The sequence below is a fragment of the Opisthocomus hoazin genome, chromosome 8 (genome assembly GCF_030867145.1).
Source record: "Opisthocomus hoazin isolate bOpiHoa1 chromosome 8, bOpiHoa1.hap1, whole genome shotgun sequence".
Taxonomy (NCBI): Eukaryota; Metazoa; Chordata; class Aves; order Opisthocomiformes; family Opisthocomidae; genus Opisthocomus; species Opisthocomus hoazin.
Genome location: NC_134421.1, coordinates 73,217,234 through 73,238,204, shown reverse-complemented (window position 1 = coordinate 73,238,204; position 20,971 = coordinate 73,217,234). Strand labels below are relative to the sequence as shown.

At 48.9% G+C, this 20,971-nt stretch overlaps 1 protein-coding gene across 1 annotated transcript; it reads left to right on the top strand.

Moving 5' to 3' along the window:
• The first annotated feature begins 2,684 nt into the window (after nt 1–2,684).
• LOC104332181 (carboxypeptidase A2) lies at nt 2,685–17,250 on the top strand. Its single transcript, XM_075428432.1, has 12 exons — nt 2,685–2,723; nt 6,813–6,901; nt 9,315–9,396; nt 10,258–10,392; nt 11,177–11,275; nt 11,891–11,992; nt 12,162–12,263; nt 13,483–13,593; nt 15,024–15,114; nt 15,501–15,700; nt 16,742–16,826; nt 17,066–17,250. Exons 1-12 carry the CDS (start codon nt 2,700–2,702, stop codon nt 17,248–17,250), a joined length of 1,305 nt encoding a protein of 434 aa, XP_075284547.1. The 5' UTR covers nt 2,685–2,699.
• Nucleotides 17,251–20,971: the final 3,721 nt, after the last annotated feature.

The following is a 20,971-nucleotide window of genomic DNA, read 5'->3' as shown; positions in this document are numbered from 1 at the left end:
GTGACACACTTGTCTCATAGGTGTGGATGGTGAATCACGCGACGTCATCAGCACGGTGGCCTACTGACTCAGCTTAGCGACGTTTTTGCGTGATATGTCATTTTGAGGTAAGAAGAGCAGGGTATGTCTGCAGATGGGAAGAACTGGGAACCGACAAAGTGAGAGGAGCTGGATGGACGAGCCAGAGCTGGCCTGGGGACATATATTGAGCTGAGGTGGCTGCAACAGCTCGTACAAGACGGGGGCAGCAGCTTTGTAAATGAAAAATTATGTGAGATATTCTGATTGTCTGGGATATCCAGCCTGTTTCTTAATTTTTCCCACTCTTCTTTCAATCTGGGTAAATACAGTAAATTCCAAGTTGCCCCACTGTAAAGGCTGGTGGAATGTGTTATTCCGTTATAAAAAGCTGGTTGGAGGAAACATACAGTAATAACAATACAGTTGGGGAAAAGGAGAAGACAAATTTAAAGATGAGAGTTCGTTCGGTAGATCCATGCCAATGTGCGATTTCAGTTGGTTCGAAAGTCTCTTGACTTTGACTCATTTCCTAAGCAAGAGCATGAAAGCAAGAAAAGCATAAAATGGAGATAATATTGAATCACAGAATCATAGAATGGTAAGGGTTGGAAGGGACCTTAAAGATCATCTGGTTCCAACCCCCCTGCCATCAGCAGGTACACCTTCCACTAGACCAGGTTGCTCAGAGCTCCATCCAACCTGGCCTTGAACACTGCCAGGGAGGGGGCAGCCACAGCTTCTCTGGGCAAGCTGGGCCAGGGCCTCACCACCCTCATGGGGAAGAATTTCTTCCTAATATCTAATCTAAATCTGCCCTTTTTTAGTTTAGAGCCGTTCCCCCTTGTCCTGTCACTACACACGCTTGTGAAAAGCCCCTCTCCATCCTTCCTGGATGCCCCTTCAGGTACTGGCAGCTGCTCTAAGGTCACCCCGGAGCCTTCTCTTCTCCAGGCTGAACAGCCCCAACTCCCTCAGCCTGTCCTCGTAGGAGAGGTGCTCCAGCCCTTGGATCATCTTCGTGGCCTCCTCTGGACCCGCTCCAACACAAAGCCTAATTTGGCTTTGCAGTCTCAAACAGCTGTTTGAGGATGGGGTGAATCGCCCTTCATCAGTTACAGAAGAGCCTTGGTTTGGTGCGATTCCCACCTTTGCCACAGCTTGAGTGAGAGGAGATGATTCCCACCCAACATTCCCCAAATGCTACAGACCAGCAGGACCTGAGGGCACTCCAGCCTTTCTCGGATCGCAGCAGGAGGACTTAACGGGCAGAAAAGAGGCAACTTTGCGATGCTGTTGTCTCCATGGCTCCTCGGACGCTGTTGGCCAACACGTTGGGGCTTCCTGGGATGGTCGGCTGGACAATGGGTTGCCAAGGGGCTACTCTGAATGTGGGGGCAGCCCCGTGTCCTGTGTCCAGTGCCGAGGGTCCATGGGATGCCCTTTTTCCTCTCTTTGGTGGTATTCTTGGCAGAACAACCTCTTGCTCTCTGGCGCTAGTCAGAAACCAGATGAGGGGGAATATGATGAGGACGAGGAAGGCTTTGGGGGGCATCAGAGGGAAAATCCTTCTCTGCTCCTGCGGTGGCATTTTGATTATCTGTCTTGTCTGCTGTGCTCGAGTAAGATATTACTTAATTCTGTGTTTTCTGCTGACACCTGCTGGCCTTCAGCAGAAGGTTATTGTGTGCCTCGTACAAAAATTAGCTGCTTAAAAGGCTTTCGCAACCTCGGAAGTCATTATTATTTATAACTACCTCATGGGATGATGTCACGGTTAGAACTGGTACTTAATCCCCAGGTACAGATAACTGATTGTATCTCTCCCAGTACCCTTCTTGTTATTACCAGTTACAATTCACCTGTGTGCTTGTTGTCCTAAAATGCAAAGCTACAACATGATCCGGTGGAGCTTGTGGTGCGGTATAAACTGCTCTGTGTAACTCAGACGTGTGAAATGTGGGGACAGCCCTGGAAACCTGAAGGTCTTGATTTCCTAAATTAAGGGAATTTGAACTGGAAATAAGTAGCTCCGCTGCAGTCAGTGTTACTACACTGGCATACAGCTGCAGATTTTCCAGAGAGATCAAAATGGGGATTCTGTTCCTAAAATGATGCCAATCACACGTACAAATGGTGAGCCACATACTGAAATCCCGACTCATCCCTTATCCAGGGCATTCCCAAGGTGTCTTGTGGAGTAGGAACGTGTAAATAATCCACCACTTACAGAAATAATAGTTCTCTCACCAGTAATCCAAAATGAATTGTGTTATAGCCAATTAACTTTGATCATCCAGGAGATGAGTTGCCGACGGAACCCTTCGTCATGTCAGTCTTACAGTTCTGGCTCGAGATGATGAGAAAAGAAACATTTCTATCCCAAGGCGAAACACGTATGGGATTTCTGAGGAATAAGGGCTTGTTGAGCGTCTTGGCAGAAATGGAGGAGCGCGAGGGTTCCTCTCCTGGCTGCGTTTTCCTCAGGCAGGGGCTGCTCCCTGTGCAAAGGACCGGTCAGCCTCACGTCCCAGGGCCTCTCTCGCAACCTCACGTACGCCATGAGAATTAGCATTATTTAAGGAATTAATGCGTACATGTTGTTCTGAGTAATCACATGTATGATGTTATTTCCCTGAAACAGACCTTCCAGAAAGTCCAAGATAAAGGATTATGTTCTGATGAAAGGGAGAGCAATTCACAAGGTATATATGAGCTTTTTAAGGTATGCGTAGGATTCAAAAAAGCCATTTAGAAAATTCCTGGGACCCTGTGAGAGAGCAGGAGGTGATGCAGAACATAGGTGGAGAGTGTGGAGGGGACAAGTGGGGCAGCAGGAGCACAGGGAAAGCTCAGTCCAGCATGGGTCGTCCCCCCTCTCCTCCCCTTTCCTACTGAGTTGCCAAACGTTTATTTTGAGAGGATGGGACACGAGGGGAACTGTCGGCTTGGGTTCAGAAACGCTTTGTGCTTATGGCAATGATGGAGGCTGCTTCTTCATTCCTACCTGTGAGAGGAGAGACTGTATCTTGGCTGCAAGAACCTTTTTTAGACAGGGGTGACAACAGAGGGTCCAGACTTTACAGAAAAGGACTGACTCCACATAAATTTGATGACTTTTGAGGCCTAACTGGCAGAGGGGGTCCCTCTGTCAATGACAGCACAGGCAACCTATATGTCGGTCCGGCAATTTTAAGCAACAAGATGAAGTTTGGTTAGATGAGATTCATTTAACCTGTCACTTCTTAACATGTTGCTATGGTGTTCATGATTCACTGCACGATACTACGTCCTCTTAGGACTGTGAAGAGAGTAAGTCCCAGCCTGCCCGCGTTAGTGTGCCAGGGCCCTGAGAACGTTAATTGCCCTGACCAGGCTCATGTAGGGCCCCCACCCACACACCCTCCGCCCCTTGCCACAGGACCTGCGTTTAAGTTGAGGCCATTTGCTTTGGTCCTTCTTTGAGCTGCAGCGGGTGCACGGTGGATGTGGGCTTGTAGCTCTTGGCATCCTGGCTGTGGACCTGCCGTGGGACTTATCTGAGGGTCTGCACTGTGGCTGTTCCTGGTCAGTGCCACCAGACCTGCTCTGCTCCTCTCGTTTGGGTCCCACGGAGCCGTGCTGCTTGTGGTGAGCTCTCTACCCCCTCCTGCCTTTCTGTCCCCTTTGGCTTGTGGCTTGCTGTGGCGGTGCACCCCTGCTCTTGCTGCTCCCTAATTTGCTCAGGTGTTTTGGGCTCTGAGCACTACAGAGGCTTTCAGCCTGTGCAGGACACAAGTCTTATGAGGAGCGGCTGAGGGAGCTGGGGCTGTTCCTGGAGAAGAGGAGGCTGAGGGGAGACCTTATTGCTCTCTACAGGTACCTGAAAGGAGGTTGTAGTGAGGCGGGGGTTGGTCTCTTCTGCCAACTAACTAGCGATAGGACGAGAGGCAATGGCCTCAAGTTGTGTCTGGGGAGGTGTAGATTGGATATTAGGGAAAAATTCTTTACTGAAAGAGTGGTCAGACATTGGACCAGGCTGCCCAGGTCACTGGCGGAGTCCCCATCCCTGCAGGGGTTCAAAAACCATGTGGATGTGGCACTTCAGGACCTGGTTTAGCAGGCATGGTGGTGTTGGGTTGATGGTTGGACTTGATGATCTTAGAAGTCTTTTCCAACCTATGATTCAATGACTTCGCCCATAGGATGAAATAGGCATGGTGGTGATGGGTTGACGGTTGGACTTGATGATCTTAGAGGTCTTTTCCAACCTATGATTCTATGACTTCGCCCATAGGATGAAGTAGGCATGGTGGTGGTGGGTTGATGGTTGGACTTGATGATCTTAGAGGTCTTTTCCAACCTTAATGATTCTGTGATTCAGGCTGACCTCCAAACCCTGCATGACCTTATGGCTATAGTGGGAGGTCACAGTGCTGCAGGCTCCTGTAGCCCCTTCAGTGGAGATTAGGGGTGGGTACAAAGCTTTGGGCTTAAATGCAGCTCCTTAAATGCAATGGGTGGAGGCCCCAGATGAAGCTGGTCAGGGCACACGGAGCTTGTTGGTGTACTTCAGACCCTGACATCATATTTGGCGGGATCTTTTGGCAGCCTTTAAATCCATGCGGGATGTAGCATGAGTAATGAAGCAAGCTATAATTTTGCCCTCAATTAAACCCCTCCCTTCTGTTTTCAAAGAATCCACGGGAGGTGGTGTGGACAGTCTGTCAGTTCTTTATTAAATGTTGAAAGCTGTAAGCTACAGGTGGGATTTGACTTCCACCAGAATAACTGTAGCACTAGAAACAGGAGATCCTCATGATGGTTCCTGTCTCTTAGGATAGACTCACATTATCTGATTTATGTTGAGGGGAGTGGAGATCTGTTTGTTTCCCAAGGACTGGGTTAGATTAAACCCCAAAGACCTGGGGACTTGCGGGAGCATACCTTAATTCCTTGCAGAACGTATGCTCTCCACAGCGTGCCCCCAAGTTACAACAGTTGCAGGATGACTAATTCCTATATGTCAAAACAGGCAGAATCCCTGCCTGAGGCTCCCTTTGTTCCCCAAAATACGAGGCCTGGCCTTACAAAAGACTTGCTTGGAGTCTGCTCCATGACAAGAAGCCACTGGCACCGCTGCAGAGGGGTAGGGTGGGAGTGGAGATGGGGGAGGCTCCTCAGGGAGGTGCTGACAAATGTTGAGAGCGGTACGGGTGAGATCGGAGACTTCCTTTCCTCGGGCTCCTGAGGTTGATTACAGAGCAGCTGAGCTGTCTCCCTTCTGTCCCGTGTTAGTTCCCAGGATCCCCTTCTGCAGCTGTTACCACAGGGTCAGCACCTGGCTCTTCCTCAGTGACATTTGTAATGGGATGAACAAAAAGTGCGCCCGACAGCCCTCCGGCTCTACCTGTCGTTCTGGGACAGCCGCAGCTGGGTGTTCCCATGACCACAGGAAAGAGAGATGGTTCCCAAAGCTCAGCCAGGAGACTGCCCATCGCCGTGGCTCATTCAACGCAGATAATGACAACTCAAATATCTGGGCACCTTTACAGAAGGTGAACAAGATGGACGCCATTCCTCGTGAAGCAAGATGTAGACGGAGAGCAGCACAAGAACAAAGGGACAGGGGCAATGGGCACAAACTGAGGCACAGGAAGTTCCATCTGAACATGAGGAAGAACTTCTTCCCTCTGAGGGTAATGGAACACTGGAACAAGCTGCCCAGGGAGGTTGTGGAGTCTCCTTCTCTGGAGATATTGAAGACCCGCCTGGACAAGGTCCTGTGCAGCCTGCTCTGGGTGACCCTGCTTCGGCAGGAGGGTTGGACTGGGTGACCCACAGAGGTCCCTTCCAACCCCTACCATTCTGTGATTCTGTGATTCTGTGACTCAGAGAGCTACTGGATCAGGGACAAGCCCTGCGGGCATTGTAAAGCCGAGAGGACCCGGCAGTGGCTGTTCCAGCACTTCTTCAAACCTGTGTCACCTCTTCCTGAGCAGGATACTTCATTAGCAGAGGATTTCTAGCAAGCCTGCCCAAGGAGAAGCGTCTAGCTGCACAGTTGAGCTCTTAAGTTGCGGTTCACCCAAGGCTTTTTTCTGCTCCTACTATACAACTTGCATTCACGAATCTTCCTGCAACCTTAATTTGCTTGAAGCACTGGCTGGCTGGATCTTTATGAAACCATCCCAACAGAAGATGGAGGGGATGCTAGTAATTTCAATAAAGAATGTATTTTAACTATCTGGCTTATATCTAGAAGTGTATAACGTGTGTAAGAGCGAGTTTATAGCATGGCCATGGCCTAGTATATCAGAGAGAACTTGTTGCATAAGAGGCAGGACCCAGAGCCTGCCTGCTATCACCAGAGTGATTGTTTCACTCGATTGTTTAATCAAGTTTACTGATTTCAGATATTTCTTCAAAATAACCACTCAAATTGAGTATTTTTGCTGGAGTGAGATCTTTCTGCTGGCTGCCTCAGAAAAACTCGTAACCAAGAGTCAACAGGTAGAGCTCCTTGCCCCCAGTGAGAGCTGGGATGACGTTCAGTTTGACTCTATTTTCCTCTACCTAGAAAAATGTGTAAAAGGACACCAAGGAGCTTTGTGGACAAAGCTTTGAAAACAACTCCTCCCTTACAGGTTTGAATGTGTCAGTGGAAAATATTTTTTTGGAGGTGAAATTGGCCTCCCATCTGTTGGTTGCCTTGAAAGCTCTGATAAATGTGAGAACGTAGTCACATGGAATACAGATATGTTTATCTGAAAAAGGGTTTCTTAACAAGTTCTGTATAAATTCACCTTTGTTAGGCTGAGTTGAACTTCACAGCAAACATGAAGCTGATTTCGATCTTCAGTGCCCTCTTCGGGGCTTCCTTGTGCCTGGAAACTTTTGTTGGGTGAGTTACGCTTTTATGGAAGACCTTTCATTTAAGGCCGTATTTTCCAATTGTTGTTTTTCACGATCTTAACTTTACAAAATCTGCTTGGGGCACATTCTTTGCTTTTTATGACTGACCTGTCTTTTGGCTTTGGTACTCTGGTGTTTGAAGGAACCCCTCTCTTTAGTTTCATTTGGGTTTTCTGAGCAGAAGGGTCTAGCTGCAGAGGTGAGTTCCTAAATATACGTTCACCTAAGGCTTTGTTTTGGCTTTGACTGTACCTAGGGAACAGTCTCGAGCCTTGATCTGGAGCTGAACCTCCCTGCAAAGCTCGAGTGTTCAGCTTGGCAGATCTGGTCCAGCACAAAGCAGAGGTGAAAGACCAGAACCTGGCTTCAGATTGGAAAGGTCACTAGTTTCCTTTTGCTTTTGAAGTTCCTTGTTTCTCTTTAAGTGCTTAATCCTCTTCAGAGACTTTGTAAGCAATCTGAATCCTTATTTCCAACCATTATCTGTATGTTGCATTGCAAAATTATCTCCCGTTGTATTTCCTCGCAGTCTTACTGACCATGTAAGAGCCTCAATAGAAGATGATAACAAACCTAACAGATACTTCCTGAGATGTAGTAAGTGAGCATTAGATTCCAGTGAGTAAATCTGTGTATGAAGATGTAAGGATTAAGAATAAGAAATGACATACATAATTTACTAAAACCCTAGGATCTGTAAAGCCAGGAGAAGCTACTTTGATTATTTAGTCTGGGCTCTGGCGTAACGTAGATTGTGTTCTCATGACTTCGTTTCCCAGTCACATCCAGTAGCTGTGGTTAATGACCCTCATCTCTTCACAGAAGAATCCAGTCTAGAGATAAAGCTTATGGTGGTGGAGAATCCAATAATAAGTTATTAATGTGGTAAAGTGCTTTCAGCGTTCATTTAATTTGGTCCATCAAAAGAATCTTACACCTCAACTGGCCAGACTGAGGAATGTGGTGTTAACGAGTGTCTCTTCTCAGCAGCTCAGGCCACACGAGTAAATAAACGCACACATAACTGAGCTCATACGCCAAGCCCCTTGTTTACCCTGTCTTAAGATGTGTTTTCCAAATCTGCAGTTACTCGTGTCAGTTTGCTCTGAGTCATCTCTATTTTTCAGTACTGTTTGCAGTGGGTGCCAGCAGAGCAGCTGGGCCAGGTCAGAGTATGGAACTCCATGGACGTGTGTTCTGTCCCCAGCAGCGGCCAAAGGCAGATGCCTAGCGAAGAGAATGAAAACACACGCTTTAACCACCAAATGCCATTTGCAAATGCAGCATTAACATTGGCTCACTTGCAGTAGTCCCCAGGCTATACAGCTAAGGAGCACAGCGGTGCTTTTGGCTACATCATTGATCCCGGGCTGTGCTTCCAGTTGTTCATTCATTATGGCTTCCAGGATTCCTTCAGAATCCCGCCTGCTTCTCCAGAATAGGATCTTCTGTCCCTCAGCTGTTGCGTACACTTGTTTGGAGATCCTTTCGTCATTTCCTAAAAGCATTGGTTGGAAGGGATCTCCAGAAGCCTTTAGTCCACCCCCCTGCTCAGAGCAGGGCATGGAGCTGTTTCCCCTTGTTATCATCCTCTACCCCTACTGAGAAGAGTTTGCCATTTTTTTTTGTAACTCCCCTTCAAGTAGTTGTAGGCTGCAATTAGATCAGCCTGAACAAGCCTGGGTTCATCAGCCTCTCGTCGTGGTACTGTTCGCTTGTACCTATTTTACCAAGCAGCCTGGAAAACTGTGTATTTGAATGGGACAGACATTTTTAGTAGTCTAAAAACCACGTAGAGACTGTACGTTGTACAATGCATAGTCTAAGTTAATCTCTGAGGTTACCTTTCTAACCGGTGGAGTGAGGTACTTCCAGACAGTGATTCATTCCACCTGGAACGGTGCAAGCCACCCTCTGATGGTATCAGCTTCTGACAACACAGGGGAGTTTGTCACCTGTCTTTGACTAAGCTGAAGAAAGGTGAAATGAATCCCGTATTTCGTGTTTGGTTTGCTTTGCTGCATAGTGCTCCCCAAACATTTGATCATTTGCAAACTCAACCAGAATATTTTTTTTCTGCAAGTTGTTGACAAAAAATGACTAATAGATGCAAGGCTGATCCTTGTAAGCAATTGAAAACACATCCAATTGATGTCTTGTTTATGATGAAATCTTAAAAATTACCATTTAACTAGTTACTAATCTAGTGCACGTGTAGCAGGCTGGCCGTGCGGGTTGTTGGTTGAGCTCTCGGGTGACACTAAGTCAACCACATTAAAGAAGTTCGTATCGGCTGGTAGCATGCAAGTAACTACCCACCAAATTCATGATCTCAATAATCAAGCTAGTTCAGCCAGGCCCCTTTTTGAGACTGTTTCTGAAGGCTTACTGATTTATTGCAGGCACCAGGTTCTCCGAATCAAGACAAGAAATGAGGAGCAGGTTAAGAAGTTACAGCTTTTGGAATCGCTGGAACACCTTCACGTATGTTATTACCACAGAGGCATTTTTTAACGTTCCAGACTGGGGTAAGACTTATCAGGGTAGGATTTGGCATCACATTTGGAAGGTTCATGCCATCCTGTGGGAGCTGCCATCAACAAATTTACTGTCTCAGTACCTGGTGTTTGATCTGCAAGTTCTAGTACCAGCCTGGCATTCAGGACTGCCTACATTCGTATTTTCTTCCGACTGGGTTTACAATCATATTTGAACTGATCTTCGTGTCGAAAAATCCTGTATTGAAAGTGGGGATGCTAATGTTTTTGTACTTGTCTCCCAGCATTGTGGGAGGAATTTTTTAGTCAGTCTACACTGTATTGAAATAGGAAAACACACTACATGATTCTAGGTTATTACTGTTCTTATTGCCATTGGTAAGAATTTTTATTATCACCTTCTTTAAAAATATTGATTTGAATAGTATAGAAATGAAAATTCAGAAAAGCTCTACCAAAGGAGAAATAAACCAATGTGTTTCATACTAGCTAATACTGTAATACAGAGCTTTTCTTGAAACTATTTCTGGTAAAAGGGAGAATAGTAAAATAATAATCACAGAAGACTAAAACTTCCTCTTGCTTATATGACTGAAGCTCTGAAGTCAGTGAAAATGCTGACTTTGGCCTCCTGCAGATTTCTGGGGGGGGGGGGGGAGTTCATCACATTAACTGAGACACGGCTGCGGTGAGGCCAGACTAAAGAATGGAGAGTTCTGTAAGCATGACAGGGCACAATACTGCAGGAGTCCTTCAATTTGGGAGAAATCAGCATTTCTACAGCTTTAGAAGAGCTATTTGCAGAATGCTTTCCCCAAACCAAACCCATTTGCCTTTCTCTTTTCAGCTGGATTTCTGGATAAATCCCTCTACCCCTGCCCTCCCTGTGGATGTGCGAATCCCCGCTAAGAGCCTCCAAGCCGTCAAAGCCTTCCTGGAGTCCCATGGGATTCAGTACTCCATCCTGATCGAAGATCTGCAGGTAGGCAATACTGTTGTCACATATTTAGCTTTTATATCCTTTGGAAACAAACAGTGATTCACAATCTGACCTTGTTCATGGATTCACGGACTCCTGTGCTCTGCTTTTCATGAGGTCCTCCCCTTATTTTTGTAGTCTGTTGATTTTTCAGAGATGATCTGTGGGTCACTGCTGCACTGGGAAGCTGTGGAGATCACTCTGCAGATGCTATCCAAGACCATGTTGAATAGGGACATCAATAAACTCATAGGCTCTGTAGGGCTCTTCCGATAACCCTGAAGAATTTCACGTGGTCTTTTGGCCTCAGACGTTCAGGAATCACAACATTTAAGTTACTCTCAATTCAGTAAACTCTCTTAAGAGCAGCTCTGGATCATAATCAGAAAGCACCGTACACCACTGTGTGAGAGAAATGTCACCCCCTTGGACACTAATCTGACATTTCTTCATGAGCAGTAATCCCAAAATGGCACCTAAAATAGCATCAACTCAGCAGAAACACTGCCTTTTTCTATTTTTTCCTTCTCAAGCTTTCCAGTGCTATTCTTGTTCATCTTAACAAGCGTGTAAAACTGAACGCTGACCATTGAAACATTGGTATTCTTGCCCACATCACTACGGATAAATTCAGCAGAAGCAGCTGCTTGCTCCGTAGCTGTGGGAAGTTTGGGTCTGGGACTGGAACCAATATTCAGCGCTGTTGTACTGTTATTGGAGATAAACATTTGGTTAGAAGTTTGCAAATTAAGCAAGCTTTTCTCAATGTTTGGATGGCTTCTTTTAGGTTGTTCTAGATAAAGAAAAGCAAGATATGGCCTACAGTCAACAAAGGCAGCGCGACAGCAACAGCTTTGACTATGGAAGTTACCACTCTCTGGATTCTGTGAGTACCTCAGCTTTGGGGGAAGAGGATTCTTTTTCCTGGCCTTTTTTCGTGCTGTCTTCAATTAAACATCCTATATTAGGATCTGAAATATCTTCCCAGTTTCTTTTGGGACTTGGTTTTGGTTTTAAAAGTATTGATTTTGTGGTCAGCACAATGAGCCAGCATTCTCCCTGTGGAGATTTTTGGAACAGACAATTGTTGATCACACTTTTCCACAAACTCTTCTGCAGAATTCTGTCAAAACCCTTCCTTCTGACCCTCAGAAGAGATTGAGAGAGAAATTAATCTTGAAATAGGGCAATGTAGGAGACCAGTATCCATCAAGCAGAGCAGAGGGTAAGGTGCTTTTACTGCCTTTAAGAAGTGCTTAAAGAAGGTTTGAAACTTATTCCTGAAAAAAAGTAGATCTTGACACTGTAGCAGTGCTTCCTTCTACTTTGTGATGTCAGGAACAGCACCGACTACACTGGTGTAAGGTGAGATGGGGCTTCGGAGAGGTCGTGGTAATGAAGGCAAAAGGAGAGAAAAGTAGATTTCATCAGGTCCTGCAATTGTTCTGGGCAGTTCTATACAGAAATGTAAAGTAAATGTCATTGTGACTTTTCATTTCAGATTTATGCAGAACTGGATAATCTTGCATCTGAGTATAGCGACATTGTCAGTAAGCTCCAGATTGGGGAATCCTATGAAAAGCGGCCTTTGTATGTGCTCAAGGTACGACATCCATCACAGAGGGTGTGCCTAGGTACATGTATACATATACTGATATACATATGTGTTATAGATACAGCACAATTCAGTCCAAAGCATCCCAGTCGATACAGGATGTTCCTGTCTAAAAGGTTTCAGTGAGCGTTTTAAAACTTTCTGGTTTGTTTGACAGTTCAGCACTGGAGGAAGCAACCGTCCTGCAATCTGGCTTGATGCTGGCATCCATTCCCGAGAGTGGATTACCCAAGCAAGTGCCATATGGATAGCTAAAAAGGTCGCTTCAGCAGTGATTGATTTTTCTTTTATCTTGGGAATGCCTCTGGCTATTTAAAAGTATATAGCACCCGTATGTGTTTAGCTAGCTCTGCTACCTCTCCTTCACCCCTTTTAAAACACAGCCGACTCCAGAGAGAATGCAGCAGCTGCCTAGACAAAGAATTGAAAAGTGCTGTGGATTCTTAGGAATCTTGGGAGATGTTTAGGTGGACAAAATGTAGTACTTCAGGTGAGAGAGTCCAGTGGAGGGCTATGAGGGTGATGAGGGGACTGGAGCATCTCTCCTACGAGGAGAGGCTGAGGGAGCTGGGCTTGTTCAGCCTGAAGAAGAGAAGGCTGAGATGGGACCTTCGAAATGCCTCTAAATGTCTGCAGGGTGGGTGTCAGGAGGATGGGGCCAGACTCTTTCCAGTGGTGCCCAGCGACAGGACAAGGGGCAACGGGCACAAACTGAAGCAGAGGAAGTTCCAGCTGAACCCGAGGAAGAACTTCTTCCCTCTGAGGGTGACGGAGCCCTGGCCCAGGCTGCCCAGAGGGGCTGTGGAGTCTCCTTCTCTGGAGATATTCAAGACCCGCCTGGACGCGGTGCTGTGCAGCCTGCTCTGGGAGACCCTGCTTCGGCAGGGGGTTGGGCTGGGTGACCCACAGAGGTCCCTTCCAACCCCGAACATTCTGTGATTCTGTGATTCTGTGATTCTGTGAAATTGTTAAGGACTGCAGGGTTGATAGTTATACAAATAACCGAGGACTTTTTGAAGATTAGTTTGCTGATTTGGTCTGCCAACACAGAGGAGCACTTTGTCATTGGTTACCTTCCACAAAAGTGCCAAAACTTCCAGTTCTATATGAACGAGTGTTTAATCTCTGCTGAAAACAACTAAGCCACCAGAGAAGTGCAGCACAGCTGTATATTCCCAACCTGGCTAATCCATCTCAATCTCAGCGCCAGCCTTGGCCTGTTCTCTGGGCAAGGCACGAGAAAATTTTGTTGCCCTCTTCCATTAACTTCCTGTCCTCAGAATAAAATAGTAAACCAGATTCATTGCTGTCTCTGAGCTCCAAGTCTAACAAGGAACAGTTATGGCCAGCAGATAATTAATGTTTCTTGTTTCCCTGCCCCGAAAGCCAGACTTGCCTCTGTACCTAGCTGTTAGAGCGTAAGCATGTGGGGAAGAAATATGCTGATAATCACGGTGTACCATCTTGTCTCTGCTTAGATTGCTTCCGATTATGGGAGTGACGCATCCGTCACCTCTCTGCTGAACAAAATGGACATTTTCCTGCTGACAGTCTCGAACCCTGATGGATATGCGTTCACTCACACCACAGTGAGTAAGCATGCTGTGTGTCTACACTGATTTAGAAAGCTGTTACGCTCTTCCAGAGATAGAGAACTGGCTGAATGGCAGAACTCAGAGGGTTGTCATCAGCGGCGCTGAGTCTAGTTGGAGGCTGGTAACAAGTGGTGTCCCCCAGGGGTCAGTACTGGGCCCAGTCTTGTTTAACTTCTTCATCAATGACCTGGATGAAGAGTTAGAATGTACCCTCAGCATGTTTGCTGACGACACCAAACTGGGAGGTGTGGTAGATACACCAGAAGGCTGTGCTGCCATTCAGCGTGACCTGGATAGGCTGGAAATCTGGGCAGAGAGGAACCTGATGAGGTTCAACAAAGCCAAATGCAGGGTCCTGCACCTGGGGAGGAACAACCTCATGCACCAGTACAGGCTTGGGACGGACCTGCTGGAGAGCAGCTCTGTGGAGAGGGACCTGGGCGTCCTGGTGGACGACAGGTTAACCATGAGCCAGCAGTGTGCCCTGGCTGCCAAGAAAGCCAATGGGATCCTGGGGTGCATCAAGAGAGTGTGGCCAGCAGGACGAGGGAGGTTCTCCTTCCCCTCTACACTGCCCTAGTGAGGCCTCATCTAGAGTGCTGTGTCCAGTGCTGGGCTCCCCAGTTCAAGAAAGATGAAGAGCTACTGGAGAGAGTCCAGCGGAGGGCTACGAGGATGATGAGGGGACTGGAACATCTCCCCTACGAGGAGAGGTTGAGGGAACTTGGCTTGTTCAGCCTGGAGAAGAGAAGGCTGAGAGGGGACCTTGTAAATGCTTACAAATATCTGCAGGGTGGGTGTCAGGAGGATGGGGCCAAGCTCTTTTCAGTGGTGCCCAGTGACAGGACAAGGGGCAATGGGCACAAACTGAGGCACAGGAAGTTCTGTCTGAACATGAGGAAGAACTTCTTCCCTCTGAGGGTGACGGAACACTGGAACAGGCTGCCCAGGGAGGTTGTGGAGTCTCCTTCTCTGGAGATATTCAAGACCCGCCTGGACAAGGTCCTGTGCAGCTTGCTGTAGGTGACCCTGCTTCGGCAGGAGGGTTGGACTAGATGACCCACAGAGGTCCCTTCCAACCCCTACTATTCTGTGATTCTGTGATTCTGTGATTCCAAGCGAGCGATAAATGTGAGGGAAGTAGGTTCTGAAAGTCCATTTGTTAATGCCATAAGAGGGAGTCGCAAAAGGGTTGCGCAGCCAAAGATACTAATTAATTGTCTAACCCGCCTTAACCCTCTGTAAATTCACCAGCCCTTTGATTTTTGTCCATTGGCCCATCTTGGCAGTCAGCCCATCAGAAATCATCCTAGGCTCATGCCTAGGCTCACTTCCTGGTCAATGGAAGCTATTTCTGGGTTGCAGTTTTACTGCAAGGCCCGAGATTTGCTCCTTTTTGAAGCTGTAGCGTTTCTTTGTTTTAGAACCGCCTGTGGCGGAAGACCCGCTCCAAGAATGAAGGCAGTCTGTGTGTTGGAGTGGATCCAAACCGGAACTGGGATGCAGGTTTTGGAGGTAGGAATAAAGTTTCTGGATTCTGGCTGTCCCTAAGAAGAAAGTTCATGTTCCTGGATCCTGTTACGCTGGACCAGCAATCACCTTAGTATAAGGGATTCAGAAAAAAAATGGTCAGATAGGATGGTAGCTGTCGTTTGTAAAGATAATTTCGTATTGATTAATTGCCAGTGAGCACAAGATGAAGGCAGTAATCTGTATCATCTAGAAGTATATCCCAAGGTTCACGCTCTGATGCTGCTGTTTGAGCATTGATCAGCATTTAAGGCCTTGCCCTTGGCTGAAGACCTCTTCTTAGGAAAGCCCAGCTTTGTGTTGGTCTGCTTTGACCTTTCACGAATGCCGGTACTTACAGGTTTGCCTTTGTCTCCCCTTTGCACCAACAGGTTCTGGAGCCAGTAGTAATCCCTGCTCTGACTCTTACCATGGCCCCAGTGCCAGCTCAGAGGTGGAAGTTGAATCTGTTGTCAACTTTATTAAGAATCATGGGAACATCCAGGCCTTCCTCACCCTCCACAGTTACTCTCAGCTCCTGTTGTATCCCTATGGCTACAAATGCACTGAGCCGGCAGACCATGCTGAGCTGGTGAGACTTGGCTTTGGCTTCCTCTGTTCTGTCCAGCTGGCTTTCTGTACTCAAATGCTACAGTGAGATATCAGGATAAAAACAAGAGGTTGAACTCCGCCATCCACAACAGTAACCATCCGCGAGGGTGAACAAAAACCCGGTGCAATGCAATGCCTTTATAAGAGAAATCTTGGTCGTGTGCAAACACGTGCCATCCCCACCCATTCTCAGCCCTCTCTGCTCCTCCGTGTTTCCTTCTTTCTGCTTTCACAACGGCATCACAGCTGTGATAATATCTTTGAGGCGATATGGATCTCACAGTAGTAATTCAAATGGAAAAGACCTCTGGAGGTCTCTAGTCCAACCCTCTGCTGAAAGCGGGCAGGCTTTGGAGTCAGGGCCAATTTCAAGGTTGGACTGAGTTGCTCAGGGCCTTGCCCAGCTGAGTTTTGATTAATTGTTTTGATTTGTTTAGATATTTCTAAAGACAAATTCCACAGCTTCTTTGGGCCCTTCCCAAAGTTTCCCCACTGCCATGGGGAGTTTCTTTTCCCCTAATACCCAAATGCCATTCCCCGTTTGGTGATTTGTTTGTCACCCCTCGTCTTTTTCCCCTACACCTCCAAGAAGAGCGTGGCTCTGTTTTCTCCACAACCACCCGTTACGTCGTTGAAGTGAGCACAAAGCTGACCACCGAGTACTGGAACATCTCCGACTGCCTTGGGATTTTCTGGTATCTCTTGAACCTTCTCTTGGCAAGACGGGTGGTGAGACAAAACACTGGATGATCAGATATAGAGCCTGCTGTGATTTAATTCGTCTGCAATGTCACCTCCCAAAGACACTGTGGAAGCTGGGAGCACTGTCACTAGTTTGGGTGATTAAGAGATGGATTGACTTGGCACTAGTTTGTTGGGGGGAGGGTGAAAGATCGGAGATTTTGTGAAAGATTGTGGAGATATGAATTTCACAAGTATGGCTCAGGCTGGTGAAATCCTAACATTTACTCTCATTAAGCGTGGCTACTTTCTGACTCGTCCTTCATCTTCTCCTCTCCAGGATGCCTTGGGAAGAGCCGCCGCCACCTCCATCCAGTCCCTGTACGGCACCACCTTTACCGTGGGGAGCATTTGCACTACTATCTGTGAGTATTTTGCTAGTCCAAGCTTTTACGGGCAGTCACAGGACAACAGTCTCTGTCCCCCCAACGAGGTTTCTCCCTCTTGGAAGCGGGGATGCTTCTGTAGAGCTGACGCCACCGGTCAAACATCGGAACTGAGTGTTTGCATAAAAACTTGTCCCTCACAAATACAAACCGTAGGACAGCAGAACTCGAATCAATCCTCTGTTCACCCCTCCGGCTCTTCTCCCCTTCTCCTTCAGACCAAGCCAGCGGCGGCAGCATTGACTGGAGCTACGATTATGGCATCAAATACTCTTTCGCCTTCGAGCTGCGAGACACGGGTCGCTACGGCTTCCTCCTGCCAGCCAGCCAAATTATCCCAACCGCTGAGGAGACGTGGCTGGGTCTGAAAAACATCATGGAGTATGTGCGAGACAATTCATAGTAAAAGCCAAGGTGGGAATCAGCTGTCTGTAGCAGCACGCGCCTAAATCCTCTTCGCATGGCGTGCTTGAGACAGCTGAAATGATACGGCACCTGGCTGAATAAACCCCCCGCGTGCATTCCTCCGACAGCAATATGCGTCTGCGTATAAAGAGCATTTAATGCTTCTCTTGTTCACTGTCTCTCTGTGTGCGTTAGAAGACTTTTTTGTGGTCCACCTCAGTGAGACGCGGTAGGAACAGTGACAAGAGGAGCATGCGAGCACTCGTGTGGCTGTGGAGATGTCCGCGTGACCTCCAGCGAGGGGAAGAGAGCAGGCCTTTTCCCACCCAGCTAAAAAGAAGTCAGCAGAGGGAACTGCGTCAGCGTGGAGGCGGAGGGGAGATTAAATCTAAGAGCAGAAAGATGTGCTGGGAAAGGAGGAGGTGCTCGTCCCCTAGCTCGTGATGGCCACAAACTGTCCTGCCTTGTGCCCTCTGCAGCTCCATCTCCATTAGTAAAGGCCAAATGTGTTTCCTCCAAGCAACACTGGCCCTCAGCAGCGTTTTGTGCTTCTGCAAACCTCCCTGCCCTCGCGGCAACCCCCTCGTCCCAACCAGCCCCGTCACCAGAAACTGGCTCCCAGCACGGTGAGGGTGCAGGTTTTCGAAAGTATTTCTGAAATTCGTGGATTGGAAGGGGTGTGAACTCTTCAGAGCGGTACCTGAGTGATAAACTAGATCATCTAGAGCTGTTCCACTACTGCAGCGTAGCTACAGCACGGGGGGATTACGCCAGCCTGCCTTACACCCCGGTCGCATCCAGTGGCTTTTTAGAGGGGACAGGGGAGAATTTCTTCTCTGTGCATGACACCTCCGTGTTGCTGCTCTTGTGGACCTGGGGGCTCTGGCAGAGCTGGCTTCGGGGGGCAAAACGGGCTGGTGCGGTGCGCCTGACTTCAAGCAGCGTATTCCGAGCCGTGAGACTTCAATTAAATTCCTTTAATTTCCTTTAATGAGCCTCAGGACGCTGCCACGCCACTGACTGCTGGTGGGAGGAGAGCTCTCCTGGCCTAATGTCCTTGTATGTTTGTTACTGCCCCTTTTCTCCCTCCCAGATTTGCCCGGTGGCACGGTTAGAGGGAAGACGAGGATGGAGGACACCTGCCCTCATCCAGCACAGCCAGTCCGTGGTCCCTCCAGGTCCCGCCTCCCTCGTCCTCGTGTTCAGCCACCTAATTTCTTGGGGATTAAGAGCAAACAGCTCAGGGCCGTGCACAGGAGCCACCAAAGGATCAGAGATTAGCAATCCCTGCTGCTGTCGCAGGGATTATCAAATCTAACAGGTTTATCTCAATGTCCTGTGACCCCCCTCCCTGGGCAGCTGGTGAGTTACTCACTCCTCGGTGAGCTCGCCGCAGAGCAAACACACCCGACGCAGCGGGTGAAAGGACGTGAGGCTGCTGGCAGGGAAATATGGCCTCAAGTTGCATCAGGGGAGGTTTAGGTTGGATATCAGGAAAAATGTCTTTACTGAAAGAGTTGTGAATCACAGAATCACAGAATGTTTGGGGTTGGAAGGGACCTCTGGGGATCATCTAGTCCAACCCCCTGCCGAAGCAGGGTCACCCAGAGCAGGCTGCACAGCACCGCGTCCAGGCGGGTCTTGAATATCTCCAGAGAAGGAGAATCCACAACCTCCTTGGGCAGCCTGGGCCAGGGTTCCGTCACCTTCAGAGTGAAGAAGTTCTTCCTCATGTTCAGCTGGAGCTTCCTCTGCTTCAGTTTGTGCCCGTTGCCCCTTGTCCTGTCGCTGGGCACCACTGGAAAGAGGCTGGCCCCGTCCTCCTGACCCCCACCCTGCAGATATTTAGAGGCATTTCTGAGGTCCCCTCTCAGCCTTCTCTTCTCCAGGCTGAACAAGCCCAGCTCCCTCAGCCTCTCCTCCTAGGAGAGATGCTCCAGTCCCCTCATCATCCTCGTGGCCCTCCGCTGGCCTCTCTCCAGTAGCTCCTCATCTTTCTGGAACTGGGGAGCCCAGAACTGGACACAGCACTGCAGATGGGGCCTCACTAGGGCAGAGCAGAGGGGGAGGAGAACCTCCCTCGACCTGCTGCCCACACTCCTCGTGATGCACCCCAGGATCCCATTGGCCTTCTTGGCAGCCAGGGCACGCTGGTGGCTCATGGTCAACCTGTCGTCCACCAGGACACCCAAAGTCCCTCTCCACAGAGCTGCTCTCCAGCAGGTCCGCCCCAGCCTGTACTGGTGGCTGGGGTTGTTCCTGCCCAGGTGCAGGACCCTGCACTTGCCCTTGTTGAATTTCATCAGGTTCCTCTCTGCCCAACTCTCCAGCCTGTCCAGGGCTTGCTGGATGGCAGCACAGCCTTCTGGTGTATCCACCGCTCCTCCCAGTTGTGAGGCCTTGGACCAGGCTGCCCAAATCAGTGGTGGAGTCCCCATCCCTGGAGGGGTTCATAAAACACATAGATGTGGCACTTTGGGACATGGTTTAGCAGGCGTGGTGGGGTTGGGTTGACAGTTGGACTTGATGATCTTGGAGGTCTTTATCAACCTTAATGATTCTGTGATTCTAGGGAACGTGAAGGTGCAGCTGAGGCGTCAGGAAGCAGCACATGGGTTTGATTTTGGGTTAAGTGTAGCCGTTTTGAAAAGCAAACCTGAATGCAGGGCAGCCAGCACTCCCTGCACATGTCCCCGTCCCTGTCTGGTGGCACCTGCTTCCCAAACTGACCCACACGGACCCAAACTTCCAAAATCCTGTCCTCCAGCCAGCAATACAAACACCCTTGGTAAAATCCTGCTGGCGGGGAAGGCCTGGGGCACGTGGTTGGCTCCTGGATCTGGCCGAGCTGCTGCCACTGGCGCAGGGACCTTGTGACAGGTGGTGGGCAGGAGCTGCAGATCCCGAGGAGCCTCGGGCAGGGTTGCAGACCTACGGCCTCGCCCTGGCTTTGAAGCTCATTCCAACCATCCAGATCTTGAGGCCACCTGGCCCCTCTTTTTTCTCAGTGCATGGCTTGGTGACAACAGCATCCAGTTTGTGGACCGCTGGCACCAAAGAGACCTGGAGTCCAATGGAGGCCACCAAGAGGAACAGGAGGATGTGTCCCATGACAGGATGCTGAGGGAGATGGGCTGGCTTGGCCTGGAGATGAGATGACTTCGGAGCGGGGGGACCTAACAGGGCCCCTCCTGTCCCTACAAGGAGGTTGAGAAAATGGAGCCAACTGTTCACCACAGAATGTGATGGGAGAGGCAATGTCATCAGCTGAAACAAGAGCGAGCCAGACTGGATGTAGGAGAATGCTTTTGCACCAGGAGGACAGTCCAGCCTTGGAGGACTCCAAGACCCAACGCGGAGGGACCTGGTCTGCCCCCAAAGCTGACCTTGCTTTGTCCAGGAGGTTGGATCGAGACCTCCTGGGGTCCCTTCCCACCTCAACTACCCCATGATCTTGCCTCAGTGAGGACCCTTGGCAACCACCAGCCAGGACCAGCTCACCAACATCACCGGCTCCACACTACGAAGCCGTACCAGATCCCCAACCACGACACCATGCGACCAGAAAGACGACCTGGTTTTAACGGGGAAAAGCCATGGACAGAAGATGACTGCTAAAGTACTGACCGAGACGACGTCCGCCAGCCTGGGAGCCCGGCCCGGGAACCCGGAGCATCCTCGATGAGCGCGGGCGGGAGCTCAGGGGCATCGTAGTTAAG